General features: G+C 45.1%; 1 protein-coding gene across 1 annotated transcript; it reads right to left on the minus strand.

Annotated features, from left to right (window-relative positions):
• Positions 1 to 13,906: 13,906 nt before the first annotated feature.
• On the minus strand, positions 13,907 to 15,085 carry LOC147967172 (putative F-box protein At1g47730). The gene has a single exon (XM_087531063.1). It carries the CDS (start codon positions 15,083 to 15,085, stop codon positions 13,907 to 13,909), a length of 1,179 nt encoding a protein of 392 aa, XP_087387189.1.
• Between the last annotated feature and the right edge of the window lie 755 nt (positions 15,086 to 15,840).

The raw sequence follows: 15,840 nt of genomic DNA on the forward strand, positions 1-15,840 counted from the left end.
ACATTCGACAATCTGGTTCTTTTTAGTAAGAAACCTGTTCCAAAGCTTTCAGGCTGACTCTCCGGGCTGTTGAGTTATATGACTCAAATCGTCCGCATCCGGAGGTCGGACATAAGTCCCTTGAAAATTTGCCCGAAAGGCGTCTTCGAGCTCTTCCCAACTTCCAATGAAGCTTTAGGGGAGGTCTTTAAGCCAGTGACGAGCTGACCCTTTGAGCTTGAGGGGTAAGTACTGTAGGGTTTCGTAGTAATTTCAAAAAAATTCCTACCCACACGCAAGATCATGGTGATGCATAGCAACGAGAGGGGGAGAGTGTGATCTACGTACCCTTGTAGATCGACAACGGAAGCGTTAACTTGGTTGATGTAGTCGTACGTCTCCACGGCCCGACCGATCAAGCACCGAAACTACGGCACCTCCGAGTTCTAGCACACGTTCAGCTCGATGACGATCTCCGGACTCCGATCCAGCAAAGTGTCGGGGAAGAGTTCCGTCAGCACGACGGCGTGGTGACGATCGTGATGTACTACCGTCGCAAGGCTTCGTCTAAGCACTGCTACAATATTATCGAGGACTATGGTGGAAGGGGGCACCGCACACGGCTATGAATATGATCACGTGGATCAACTTGTGTCTCTAGGGTGCCCCCTGCCCCCGTATATAAAGGAGCAAGGGAGGAGGAGGCCGGTCCTAGGAGAAGGGCGCGCCAAGGGGAGTCCTACTCCCACCGGGAGTAGGACTCCTTCTTTCCTAGTCCAACTAGGAGAAGGGGGGAAAGGAGGGAAGTGGAGAAGGAAGGGAGAGGGGGGCCGCGCCCCAAACCCCTTGTCCAATTCGGACTGGGCTTGGGAGGGGCGCGCGCCACCTCCTGGCTCCTTCCCACTAAAGCCCATTAAGGCCCAATACTCTTCCCCGTATTCCCGTAACTCCCCGGTACTCCGAAAAATACCCGAATCACTCGGAACCTTTCCGATGTCCGAATATAGTCGTCCAATATATCGATCTTTACGTCTCGAACATTTCGAGACTCCTCGTCATGTCCCCGATCTCATCCGGGACTCCGAACTCCTTCGGTACATCAAAACTCATAAACTCATAATATAACTGTCATCGAAACCTTAAGCGTGCGGACCCTACGGGTTCGAGAACAATGTGGACATGACCGAGACATGTCTCCGGTCAATAACCAATAGCGGGACCTAGATGCCCATATTGGCTCCTACATATTCTACGAACATCTTTATCGGTCAGACCGCATAACAATATACGTTGTTCCCTTTGTCATCGGTATGTTACTTGCCCGAGATTCGATCGTCGGTATCCAATACCTAGTTCAATCTCGTTACCGGCAAGTCTCTTTACTCGTTCCATAATACATCATCCCGCAACTAACTCATTAGTTGCAATGCTTGCAAGACTTCAGTGATGTGCATTACCGAGAGGGCCCAGAGATACCTCTCCGACAATCGGAGTGACAAATCCTAATCTCGAAATACGCCAACCCAACATGTACCTTTGGAGACACCTGTAGAGCTCCTTTATAATCACCCAGTTACGTTGTGATGTTTGGTAGCACACAAAGTGTTCCTCCGGCAAACGGGAGTTGCATAATCTCATAGTTATAGGAACATGTATAAGTCATGAAGAAAGCAATAGCAACATACTAAACGATCGGGTGCTAAGCTAATGGAATGGGTCATGTCAATCAGATCATTCAACTAATGATGTGATCCCGTTAATCAAATGACAACTCTTTGTCCATGGTTAGGAAACATAACCATCTTTGATTAACGAGCTAGTCAAGTAGAGGCATACTAGTGACACTCTGTTTGTCTATGTATTCACACATGTACTATGTTTCCGGTTAATACAATTCTAGCATGAATAATAAACTTTTATCATGATATAAGGAAATAAATAATAACTTTATTATTGCCTCTAGGGCATATTTCCTTCAGTCTCCCACTTGCACTAGAGTCAATAATCTAGTTTACATCACCATGTGATTTAACACTAATAGTTCACATCTTTATGTGATTAGTTCACATCTTCATGTGACCAACACCCAAAGGGTTTACTAGATTCAGTAATCTAGTTCACATCGCTATGCGATTAACACCCAAAGAGTACTAAGGTGTGATCATGTTTTGCTTGTGAGAGAAGTTTAGTCAACGGGTCTGCCACATTCAGATCCGTATGTATTTTGCAAATTTCTATGTCAACAATGCTCTACACAGAGCTACTCTAGCTAATTGCTCCCACTTTCAATATGTATCCAGATTGAGACTTAGAGTCATCTGGATTAGTTTCAAAACTTGCATCGACGTAACCCTTTACGACGAACCTTTTTGTCACCTCCATAATCGAGAAACATATCCTTATTCCACTAAGGATAATTTTGACCGCTGTCCAGTGATCTACTCCTAGATCACTATTGTACTACCTTGCCAAAATCAGTGTAGGGTATACAATAAATCTGATACATAGCATGGCATACTTTATAGAACCTATGGCCGAGGCATAGGGAATGACTTTCATTCTCTTTCTATCTTCTGTCGTGGTCGGGTTTTGAGTCTTACTCAATTTCACACCTTGTAACACAGACAAGAACTCTTTCTTTGACTGTTCTATTTTGAACTACTTCAAAATCTTGTCAAGATATGTACTCATTGAAAAAAACTTATCAAGCGTCTTGATCTATCTCTATAGATCTTGATGTTCAATATGTCAGCAGCTTCACCGAGGTCTTTCTTTGGAAAATTCCTTTCAAACACTCCTTTATGCTTTGCAGAATAATTCTACATTATTTCCGATCAACAATATGTCATTCACATATACTTATCAGAAATGTTGTACTGCTCCCACTCACTTTCTTGTAAATACAGGCTTCATCGCAAGTCTGTATAAAACTATATGCTTTGATCAACTTATCAAAGCGTATATTCCAACTCCGAGATGTTTGCACCAGTCCATAGATGGATCGCTGGAGCTTGCATATTTTGTTAGCACCTTTAGGATTGACAAAACCTTCTAGTTGTATCATATACAACTCTTCTTTAATAAATCTATTAAGGAATGCAGTTTTGTTTATCCATTTGCCAGATTTCATAAAATGCGGCAATTGCTAACATGATTCGGACAGACTTAAGCATAGATACGAGTGAGAAACTCTCATCGTAGTCAACACCTTGAACTTGTCGAAAACCTTTTGCGACAATTCTAGCTTTGTAGATGGTAACACTACTATCAGCGTCCGTCTTCCTCTTGAAGATCCATTTATTCTCAGTTGCTTGCCGATCATCGGGCAAGTCAACCAAAGTCCATACTTTGTTCTCATACATGGATCCCATCTCAGATTTCATGGCCTCAAGCCATTTTGCGGAATCTGGGCTCACCATCGCTTCTTCATAGTTCATAGGTTCGTCATGGTCAAGTAGCATGACCTCCAGAACAGGATTACCGTACCACTCTGGTGCGGATCTCACTCTGGTTTACCTACGAGATTCGGTAGTAACTTGATCTGAAGTTACATGATCATCATCATTAGCTTCCTCACTAATTGGTGTAGTAGTCACAAGAACAGATTTCTATGATGAACTACTTTCCAATAAGGGAGAAGGTACAATTACCTTATCAAGTTCTACTTTCCTCCCACTCACTTCTTTAGAGAGAACCTCCTTCTCTAGAAAGGATCCATTCTTAGCAACGAATGTCTTGCCTTTGGATCTGTGATAGAAGGTGTACCCAACAGTAACTTTTTGGGTATCCTATGAAGACACACTTTTCCGATTTGGGTTTGAGCTTATCAGGATGAAACTTTTTCACATAAGCATTGCAACCCCAAACTTTGAGAAATGACAACTTTGGTTTCTTGCCAAACCACAGTTCATACGGTGTCGTCTCAACAGATTTAGATGGTGCCCTTTTAACGTGAATGCAGCTGTCTCTAATGCATAACCCCAAAACGATAGTGGTAGATCGGTAAGAGACATCATAGATTGCACTATATCCAATAAAGTACGGTTATGACGTTCGGACACACCATTATGCTATGGTGTTCCATGTGGCATGAGTTTGTGAAACTATTCCACATTGTTTTAATTGAAGACCAAACTCGTCACTCAAATATTTGTCTCCGCGATCAGATCGTAGAAACTTTATTTTCTTGTCACGATGATTTTTCACTTCACTCTGAAATTCTTTGAACTTTTCAAATGTTTCAGACTTATGTTTTATCAAGTAGATATACCCATATTTGCTCAAATCATCTGTGAAGTTCAGAAAATAACGATACTTGCTGTGAGCCTTAACACTCATCGGACCGCATACATCAGTATGTATTATTTCCAATAAGTCAGTTGCTCGCTCCGGAGAACGGAGTCTTAGTCATCTTGCCCATGAGGCATGGTTCGCAAGCATCAAGTGATTCATAATCAAGTGATTCCAAAATCCCATCAGCATGGAGTTTCTTCTTGCGCTTTACACCAATATGACCTAAACGGCAGTGATACAACTAAGTTGCACTATCATTATTAACTTTGCATCTTTTGGTTTCAATATTATGATTATGTGTATCACTACGATCGAGATCCAACGAACTATTTTCATTGGGTGTGTAATCATATAGGGTTTTATTCATGTAAACAGAACAACAATTTATTCTCTTACTTAAATGAATATCCGTATTGCAATAAACATGATCATATCATATTCATGCTCAACGTAAACACCAAATAACACTTATTCAGGTTCAACACTAATCTCGAAAGTATAGGGAGTGTGCGATGATGATCATATCAATCTTGGAACCACTTCCAACACACATCGTCACTTCACCCTTAACTAGTCTCTGTTTATTCTACAACTCCCGTTTCGAGTTACTAATCTTAGCAACTGAACTAGTATCAAATACTGAGGGGTTGCTATAAACACTAGTAAAGTACACATCAATAACATGTATATCAAATATACTTATGTTCACTTTGCCATCCTTCTTATCTGCCAATCACTTGGGGTAGTTCCGCTTCCAGTGACCAGTCCCTTTGCAGTAGAAACACTTAGTCTCAGGCTTAGGACCAGACTTGGGCTTCTTCACTTGAGCAGCAACTTGCTTGCTGTTCTTCTTGAAGTTCCCCTTCTTCCTTCTGCCCTTTTCTTGAAACTAGTGGTCTTGTCTACCATCAATATTTGATGTTTTTCTTGATTTCTACCTTCGTCAATTTCCGCATTACGAAGAGCTTGGGAATCGTTTCCGTTATCCCTTGCATATCATAGTTCATCACGAAGTTCTACTAACTTGGTGATGGTGACTAGAGAATTCTGTCAATCACTATCTTATCTAGAAGATTAACTCCCACTTGATTCAAGCGATTGTAGTACTCAGACAATCTGGGCACATGCTCACTAGTTGAGCGATTCTCCTCCATCTTTTAGCTATAGAACTTGTTGGAGACTTCATATCTCTCAACTCGGGTATTTGCTTGAAATATTAACTTCAACTCCTGGAACATCTCATATGGTCCATGATGTTCAAAACGTCTTTGAAGTCCCGATTCTAAGCCATTTAAGTATGGTGCACTAAACTATCAAGTAGTCATCATATTGAGCTAGCCAAACGTTCATAACATCTGCATCTGTTCCTGCAATAGGTCTGTCACCTAGCGGTGCATCAAAGACATAATTCTTCTGTGCAGCAATGAGGATAAACCTCAGATCACGGATCCAATCCGCATCATTGCTACTAACATCTTTCAACACAATTTTCTCTAGGAACATATCAAAATAAACACAGGGAAGCAACAACGCGAGCTATTGATCTATAACATAATTTGCAAAATACTACCAGGACTAAGTTCATGATAAATTTAAGTTCAATTTAATCATATTACTTAAGCACTCCCACTTAGATAGACATCCCTCTAATCCTCTAAGTGATTACGTGATCCAAATCAACTAAACCATGTCCGATCATCACGTGAGATGGAGTAGTTTCATTGGTGAACATCGCTATGTTGATCATATCTACTATATGATTCACGCTCGACCTTTCGGTCTCCGTGTTCCGAGGCCATATCTGTATATGCTTGGCTCGTCAAGTATAACCTGAGTATTCCGTGTGTGCAACTGTTTTGCACCCGTTGTATTTGAAAGTAGAGCCTATCACACCCGATCATCACGTGGTGTCTCAGCACGAAGAACTTTCGCAACGGTGCATACTCAGGAAATCACTTCTTGATAATTAGTGAGAGATCATCTTATAATGCTACCGTCAATCAAAGCAAGATAAGATGCATAAAAGATAAACATCACATGCAATCAATATAAGTGATATGATATGGCCATCATCATCGTGTGCTTGTGATCTCCATCTCCGAAGCACCGTCGTGATCACCATCGTCACCGGCACGACACCTTGATCTCCATCGTAGCATCGTTGTTGTCTCGCCAATCTTATGCTTCCACGACTATCGCTACCGCTTAGTGATAAAGTAAAGCATTACAGCGCGATTGCATTGCATACAATAAAGCGACAACCATATGGCTCCTGCCAGTTGCCGATAACTCGGTTACAAAACATGATCATCTCATACAATAAAATTTAGCATCATGTCTTGACCATATCACATCACAACATGCCCTGCAAAAACAAGTTAGACGTCCTCTACTTTGTTGTTGCAAGTTTTACGTGGTTGCTACGGGCTTAAGCAAGAACCAATCTTACCTACGCATCAAAACCACAACGATAGTTTGTCAAGTTGGTGCTGTTTTAACCTTCGCAAGGACCGGACGTAGCCACACTCGGTTCAACTAAAGTTGGAGAAACTGTCACCCGCTAGCCACCTTTGTGCAAAGCACGTCGGGAGAACCGGTCTCGCGTAAGCGTAGGCGTAATGTTGGTCCGGGCCGCTTCGTCCAACAATACCGTCGAACCAAAGTATGACATGCTGGTAAGCAGTATGACTTATATCGCCCACAACTCACTTGTGTTCTACTCGTGCATATAACATCAACACATAAAACCTAGGCTCTGATACCACTGTAGGGTTTCGTAGTAATTTTAAAAATTTCCTACGCACACGCAAGATCATGGTGATGCATAGCAACGAGAGGGGGAGAGTGTGATCTACGTACCCTTGTAGATCGACAACGGAAGCGTTAACTTGGTTAATGTAGTCGTACGTCTCCACAGCCCGACCGATCAAACACCGAAACTACGGCACCTTCGAGTTCTAGCACACGTTCAGCTCGATGACGATCCCCGGACTCCGATCCAGCAAAGTGTCGGGGAAGAGTTCCGTCAGCACGACGGCGTGGTGACGATCTTGATGTACTACCGTCACAAGGCTTCGTCTAAGCACTGCTACAATATTATCGAGGACTATGGTGGAAGGGGGCACCGCACACGGCTATGAATATGATCACGTGGATCAACTTGTGTCTCTAGGGTGCCCCCCTGCCCCCGTATATAAAGGAGCAAGGGAGGGGGAGGCTGGCCCTAGGAGAAGGGCGCGCCAAGGGGAGTCCTACTCCCACCGGGAGTAGGACTCCTTCTTTCCTAGTCCAACTAGGAGAAGGGGGGAAAGGAGGGAAGTGGAGAAGGAAGGGAGAGGGGGGCCGCGCCCCAAACCCCTTGTCCAATTCGGACTGGGCTTGGGAGGGGCGCGCGCCACCTCCTGGCTCCTTCCCACTAAAGCCCATTAAGGCCCAATACTCTTCCCCGTATTCTCGTAACTCCCCGGTACTCCGAAAAATACCCGAATCACTCGGAATCTTTCCGATGTCCGAATATAGTCGTCCAATATATCGATCTTTACGTCTCAAACATTTCGAGACTCCTCGTCATGTCCCCGATCTCATCCGGGACTCCGAACTCCTTCGGTACATCAAAACTCATAAACTCATAATATAACTGTCATCGAAACCTTAAGCGTGCGGACCCTACGGGTTCGAGAACAATGTGGACATGACCGAGACATGTCTCCGGTCAATAACCAATAGCGGGACCTAGATGCCCATATTGGCTCCTACATATTCTACGAACATCTTTATCGGTCAGACCGCATAACAATATACGTTGTTCCCTTTGTCATCGGTATGTTACTTGCCCGAGATTCGATCGTCGGTATCCAATACCTAGTTCAATCTCGTTACCGGCAAGTCTCTTTACTCGTTCCATAATACATCATCCCGCAACTAACTCATTAATTGCAATGCTTGCAAGACTTCAGTGATGTGCATTACCGAGAGGGCCCAGAGATACCTCTCCGACAATCGGAGTGACAAATCCTAATCTTGAAATACGCCAACCCAACATGTACCTTTGGAGACACCTGTAGAGCTCCTTTATAATCACCCAGTTACGTTGTGATGTTTGGTAGCACACAAAGTGTTCCTCCGGCAAACGGGAGTTGCATAATCTCATAGTTATAGGAACATGTATAAGTCATGAAGAAAGCAATAGCAACATACTAAACGATCGGGTGCTAAGCTAATGGAATGGGTCATGTCAATCAGATCATTCAACTAATGATGTGATCCCGTTAATCAAATGACAACTATTTGTCCATGGTTAGGAAACATAACCATCTTTGATTAACGAGCTAGTCAAGTAGAGGCATACTAGTGACACTCTGTTTGTCTATGTATTCACACATGTACTTTGTTTCCGGTTAATACAATTCTAGCATGAATAATAAACTTTTATCATGATATAAGGAAATAAATAATAACTTTATTATTGCCTCTAGGGCATATTTCCTTCAAGTACTTGATGGCATGGAGATCATCTCCTCGAGCCATATGGATGTGAAGGATGTAGTCCTCAATCCAGACCCCTGGGTATGTTGTTCCGTCGTATGTCTCTATGTTTACGGGTTTGAATCCCTCTGAAAATTCATGGTCCAGCACCTCATCGGTGAAACATAGGGGGTGTGCGGCACCCCTGTAGCTGGGTGTATCACGTTGTTCGGATGTTTGTTGTGTTGCATTGTATGCTGGGGGGCGCTTGCGTGGTCCATAGATGGATCTTGTTGCGCCGTCCTTTGGGTGCGAGCCCTCGCATGGGTCGCGTGTTGTATTGTGAGTGGCGTTGTATGCTGCTCTGTGTTGATAGAGGGGTCGTCTATCCGACCAGGTGGCTATTTTGATATTTGGTTGTGGGGGGTCTGAAGCCTCCTCATCGAATTCAGATAGCAGCTTCCGCTTTGCGTAGCTCTTGGAGGGGCGATTGTCGCCGTACATCGCTGTTGTGTTGAGTATTTTACTCCATCTGATTTGGAGTGTGTCTTGTGCAGCCTTGAGTCTTTGCTTCTGCTTTTTCAGACTCCTTGCGGTGGCAACAAGCCTTTTACGGGCATTCTGCTGCTCCGGGTGCCTGTCCGGCGTTATGTCGTCCGGACCATTATCCTTGATAGGATTTGTTTGTTCGGTTTGGTTATCCGGATTGCCGTTGTTCGGCAGCGGTTCGCCCTGCTCCAGCGCCGGGTCTGTGTGATCGCTATTTCTGTCGAGGCGGGATTTGAGGAGGCGCTTGCGTCGCCGCTTTGACTGCTTTTCGAGAGAACAGGCCTTCGGTGCGTCCTTCCGCTCCTTGTCGTCATCTTTTGGTGCGTCCACCATGTATACGTCATATGACAAGGTGGCGCTCCGGGGCCCAATGGGCGCTGGTTCTTCATTGTCTCCTTCATCGGCGTCCATGCCGTCGATGTCTTCGGAGTCGAAGTCGAGCATGTCGGTTAAATCGTCGACAGTGGCTACAAAGTGGGTGGTGGGTGGGTTTTGAATTTCTTCATCATCCGTACCCCAACCTTGCCGACCGTAGTCCGGCCAGGGCTCTATTAATAAAGAGAGAGACTTCAGTGTCTTCAGAATATCACCGAAAGGCGAGTGCTGAAAGATGTCCGCAGCAGTAAACTCCATAATCGGCGCCCAATCGGATTCGATCGGCAAGGGCGCGGAGGGTTCGGAGTCCGGAGAGGAGTACGGCTCCTTGGAGTCATGAGTCTCGCGGAGTGCGGGGCTGGTGTTCGGCTCGATCGTCGTTGGGATCGCAGCCCCCGAGGCGGCGTCCAACCACCCATCCTCGATCGGCGCAGTTGGCTCCGAATTAAAGGTCGAAGCCGATGCGGGTGCGGCCTCCAGGGCACTGTTCGGCGGCAGAGCTAGATCATGCTCGTCGTGACAGTGCGGCGCGCTCGGTAGTGGCTCGAATCCGTCGAAGATCAAGTCCCCGCGGATGTCAGCTATGTAGTTTAAACTTCCAAATCTGACCTAACGGTCAGGGGTGTAGCTTTCGATCTGCTCCAGATGGCCAAGTGAATTGGCCCGTAGTGCGAAGCCGCCGAAGACGAAGATCTGTCCGGGGAGAAAGGTCTCACCCTGGACTGCATCGCTATTGATGATCGTAGGAGCCATCGAGCCTGACGGCGATGACACAGAGGAACTCTCAATGAAAGCACCAATGTCGGTGTCAAAACCGGCGGATCTCGGGTAGGTGGTCCCGAACTGTGCGTCTAGGCCGGATGGTAACAGAAGGCAAGGGACACGAAGTTTTACCCAGGTTCGGGCCCTCTCGATGGAGGTAAAACCCTACGTCCTGCTTGATTAATATTGATGATATGGGTAGTACAAGAGTAGATCTACCACGAGATCAGAGAGGCTAAACCCTAGAAGCTAGCCTATGGTATGATTGTTGTTGTGTATGTTGTCCTACGGACTAAAACCCTCCGGTTTATATAGACACCGGAGAGGGTTAGAGTTACACAAAGTCGGTTACAATGGTAGGAGATCTGCATATCCGTATCGCCAAGCTTGCCTTCCACACCAAGGAAAGTCCCTTCCGGACACGGGACGAAGTCTTTAATCTTGTATCTTCATAGTCCAGGAGTCCGGCTGAAGGTATAATCCGGTATCCGAACACCCCCTAATCCAGGACTCCCTCAACCACCCTGACCACACCTGCGCGAAAGCAGCGCTAAGTGGTCGCCCATCACCGTGGCCTTCTTGGGAAGGAGAAGGGAAGGTGGGAGATGGTCCAGATGGAGGCAGGGAACCGTGCTCAGAGGTGTCGCCGAGGTGGCCAGAGCAGATGAAGATGAACTATGCCCCACATCGATTGGGAGGTTCGATGGGATGGACACAGATGACCGGCCGATCTTAGTTGGAGGTCAATTGCGTTTTTTATTTTTTTATTTGGGGGTGGCTGTGTAAAATTTGAGGGTCTAGTTTGTAATTTTAGATTAAAACCCACCTGGCACAAAAAGTTACGCCACGTAAGCAGAAAGCGGGCCCCATCTATCATAAACACGCTTAATAGAGCCAGATCCGTCGATCAGTGATTTTTGCAAAAAGATTACTAAAGACGTAGTGTTTTCTGCAAAAAAAATATTATAGTGTTTTTCGCAAACCTAACCTTCAAACTAGTGGTTTTCTGCAATTTACTCCAACAAGATCAGATGGCAGGCAGCACACCGGCAACTCCCGCACGGGCATGACCTGTAGCAGCGGCGGCCGTTTCTAAACATTTCCCAGAAGTAGACGTTTTTTTTCTAAAGTATTAGTGCTCATTGGTAGAATATGGGTGCCTTTCAATGTATGTCTGTCTAGAGTTCGGATCCCTTAGATTGTCCTGTATATCCTGAAGCCACCTTATCGAGATTCCAATCGGTAACTCTCATATTATGTATTACTGTTAGTTTCCCTATAAATCCTTGCGTCTGCTAACCAAGTCTCACAAATACACTGGTTAAATATATATCAATATCTATATCTAAAAATAAAGCGGCTATTGTTTCTTATCACCATAATTTCGTTCGTTTTTCGTCCCTCCATCGTTCTTCACTTCGCCCATATTATTTTCTATATCCGAGGTGATACTATTCATGTAATTTTCTAGACTAGAGAGCTTCCTCCCTCGGTACACTGGGCCGAACCGTCAATCACCATATGGGCCGGGTCTGGTCCTAACTTTTTAGTTAAAAAAGTAGACATGCGATGCGAGGGTTCGAGCTAAGGATCAGACACTCCAGCCCTGTTTGGTTCATAAGTCCTAAGATTTTTTTAGTCCTAACTTATAAGTCCCAAATCCCTAAAAAAGTCTCTACCTGTTTGGTTCCTGGGACTTATAAGTCTCTATAAGACCATATTACAACTATAAGTCCCTATAAGTCCCTCCTTGAGAGTCTTATTTCATAAGTCCCAAATGCCTACTTTAAGTCCCTGTAAGTCCCTCCTGTTTGGTTTAGATGGGACTTATAGGGACTTATTTAAGTCCCTAGATCAATAAGTCCCTGGAAACAAACACCCTCTCTGTCTCGAGGACACAGCCAACTGAGCTACAAAAGTCCTCTTATTTACATAGAAGATTGATTAAATCATTAAATAATACCACCTCGAAAACTTACATTAAATCTGTCTTATTTATGGAAAATGCTAATGCTCCGCCGACTGATCACGCGGAAAGTCCCCCCGCCCGCGCAGCCGTTGGATGGCCCTTGATCCACATGTCCTCAGGCACGGTCGCATGTTCATTATTTCCCTTGCCTACCACGTGCCCCTTTACCCTCTCTTGCCACAACAGCTGTGTTGCAAACTACATTAGTGAACAACGGCTATAATTTAGACAAGCTTTTGCAACACCAGCTCTATTGCAAAAAAAACTCTACAACAGAACCTGTGTTGCAAAAAAAACTGTAACAAGAACACTGTTGTAGAAAAATCCCACAACAGAACCTATTTTGCAACAACAAAAAACCGCAACACAACATATGTTGTAAAAGAATTCCACAACATAACTTCTGTTGCAAATATTTTTGCAACAAGATCTCTATTGTGAAGCAGAGGAAGACTTTAAGCCACTAGATTGTGCCACATCCAACGACCGCGAGGCCGACGCGTAGCAGCCCCCCTTATTTATATATGTCTTTGAGGCTCCAGGGTTTCAATGAGGCATCTCAGGAATAGATAAAGAAAAGTGAGCCGTTGGTCCGGTTTATATCCAAATAAAGAGGAATTAAAGAGGAATTGGTGGAAGGACAAACCTATATATGGTTGGATAATTAACGAGATAATAAGGAAAGAGGAAGGCTCTGGCCCGGCAAGAGAGGGATAACGCGGAGGAAGAGATGTATATATGGTCGGCTAATTAACATGATGCAGAAATTTCCTGCAGTACATATGATGAAGAAAGACGCACACACATGAAGAAGACATGCAAAAGTGGCATATGGAAAGAGATGGTCGGCTATAGGTATAATGAAATACCCTCGATCGATGAATGAAAAAAGAGTGGAGACCTAAAAGATGCTTACAAAAAGCGGCCTTAAAAGCGCAACATTTGTAAAATCAAGAAATTGCAATGAAAGCCCCAATCCTCAAAGGAGGAGAGAGCCACGCCGCATGCCCCACAAGTCCAACAACGCATATGTTAAGACTTTTCTTTTGTTGAAATCACGCTTACGTTAAGACTTTTTACAAAGAACTTCAAAGAAAAATTCTTTTTCATGTTATAGATATTTGACATGGGTCATAAATCAAATCATCATTATGTTTTAGGCCACACTTATTGTTTTTTGAGAATTCGCAGTGATTGGATTATGAGTGCCCAATGCAATTTTATCCCGTTGCAACACACGGCCCCTTTTGCTAGTATGTCTCATATAAATTGATAAATAAGTGATAAGTTGTATTGCAATATATATCTCAGGAATAGATTTTACCACACCATCAAAAGAAAGTCGACGATGTCACTTTCAATGAAAAGGTAGATGACATCACCCGGGGTAATTAAACTCAACTAAAATTGCCAAGGGAAAAGAAACTGTCTGTATTTACAAAAGATACAAGAGGCACAACAAGCAAAAAAGGAAAAGGATGATCGGGGGAATTAATTCACTTGGGTAACCGTATCCTAAATTGTGCACAGCCATTGTTCAAAAGGAAAAGGAGGCACGAGGCTCTCCTCGAGTAGTCCCAACCTAGGCTCACCGTAGTTAACAAAGCTGCCAGCAATTGCCTCTTCCTCGACCGGGCTGAATAGGATCTCCAGTGCATCACCGTTAGGTATGTTCACAGCAAACACCTTGCAAGCACCCGCATCCAACATGATCCTCCTCTGCCCATTCTCTCCATCGTACGTGCCAAGTGGAGCCATCCAGGAGGACTGCAGCTGCTTCCGGTTAGATTCTGTCCAAGCCATCGGATCAATGCGACAAAGCTGCTCCCACCGCCGTTGTGGTTTCGCGTAATCCCTTAGCACCCATATATGGTATAGGCCTTGATGGATATTTGCGTAGGAGACGCACAGGCATCCGTCTAGTTCGGTCATTCTGGCCGAAGCATGCACCGGCGGATTCGGATTCGGATTCGGATTCGGTGGTGGTGGCTCGAGTGCGCCAAAGGTCTCGCTGCTAACATCAAAAGAGAGGATGCGACCATCATGGCAAAGGAAGTGCAAACGCCCGTTGAGGAAGACGCCCGGATTCTTCTCATCCACGATCCACCCGGCCCGCAATTGGGCAAGACAATTCCAGTACGGCCGACCGCCGAGGACAAGAACCTCGCAGCGGGTCGGGGCGCGAGGGCCGCTGAATATGCGTACTACCTTGTACTTGCCGGTCACCGAGCAGTAACCAAGGCCGTACGCGATGTCCTTGACGTAGAATGGTACATAGTTACCCATCTTCAATGGCGGAGCGGTGTCCGGGAGAGCCAGGGCTTCACCCGTAGAAGGGTTGTAGACGTGGTAGCCGGTGATGGCGCAGCGGACAAGGACGAGGCCATGGAGGGGCCTGGTGAGCGGAGCCGGCCAGCGGAACCTGTGGGGCGTGAGCTTGGTCGCAGGTACGCCACCGGGTTGCGAGGTGTAGAAGTACGACGATGGTCCATCTTGGTCCCACATCTTGTCGGTAGGGCTGAAGAAGACCTTGAGCTGACCCGGCCTGTTGGCTCGCCGGCGATGGAGATCGAGGAAGGACGCCGACGAGAGGGTGGCGCGCCAAGAACGCGACAGGCTCCGAAAGCAGCGGACCGACTTGGCCGGCAGGTAGGAGAAGACCTCGGTGAGGATATCGTCGGGCAAAACCGCCATTACTTGCTGCCTCTCGCTGAGTTAGTCACGATCGACGTTGGTGATGTCACCTTTTATGGAGGGAAGGCAAGCAGAATCGGTATGTACGTACGTAGTTTTCTTCTGGTGTATATATGACCAGGTTGGACCAACCGAAACCTACTCGAAACAACCACGTCTAAACATACTCGGATAAAGCTTCCGATTGAACCAGCGTCTAGACTAGGACACCAATATCCAGCGTCTGGAATTTTTGTTCTTTCAAACAATGGAAATTTTAGTTATTTTTGGAAAAAAATTGAAATGAAAGAACTAATTTAAAAACAAATAACTTGAATACATAAAAGGTGTTTGAGCGCAAAGTTTTCCCAAACACCTCTCTAACATTCCGAATTACTATCGAATATCGGACCAAACCCAAGTCAACAACTGACCTACTGGCCAGACTTAACAATGGTCTGCCTAATTTGCTGCATTGACGAATGACTGTGAGCAATGAGCAGACAATCGAAGAAACTTGCTTGCCACACTTACATTTAGTTTGTAGCCTAAATCGATAGAAAATTCAATGTTTCTATAAAAATATATTTACCTATACGGATATTCTTTAAGAACCAGAACTAGCTATACTCTCGATCAATACTAACCCTTTATATGGCCATCTGTCGTGTTACCTTGGCTGGTGGAGGTGCTTTCATAGACTACATCGTCCAGATCGTCCTCTGTGAGGCCCAGGTCCTTAGTCTTCGCTGATAGTCCTTCCTTGGTGCCTTCAA

Source organism: Triticum urartu, chromosome 6A (genome assembly GCF_056163025.1).
Source record: "Triticum urartu cultivar PI428250 chromosome 6A, HENAU_Tu73, whole genome shotgun sequence".
Taxonomy (NCBI): domain Eukaryota; kingdom Viridiplantae; phylum Streptophyta; class Magnoliopsida; order Poales; family Poaceae; genus Triticum; species Triticum urartu.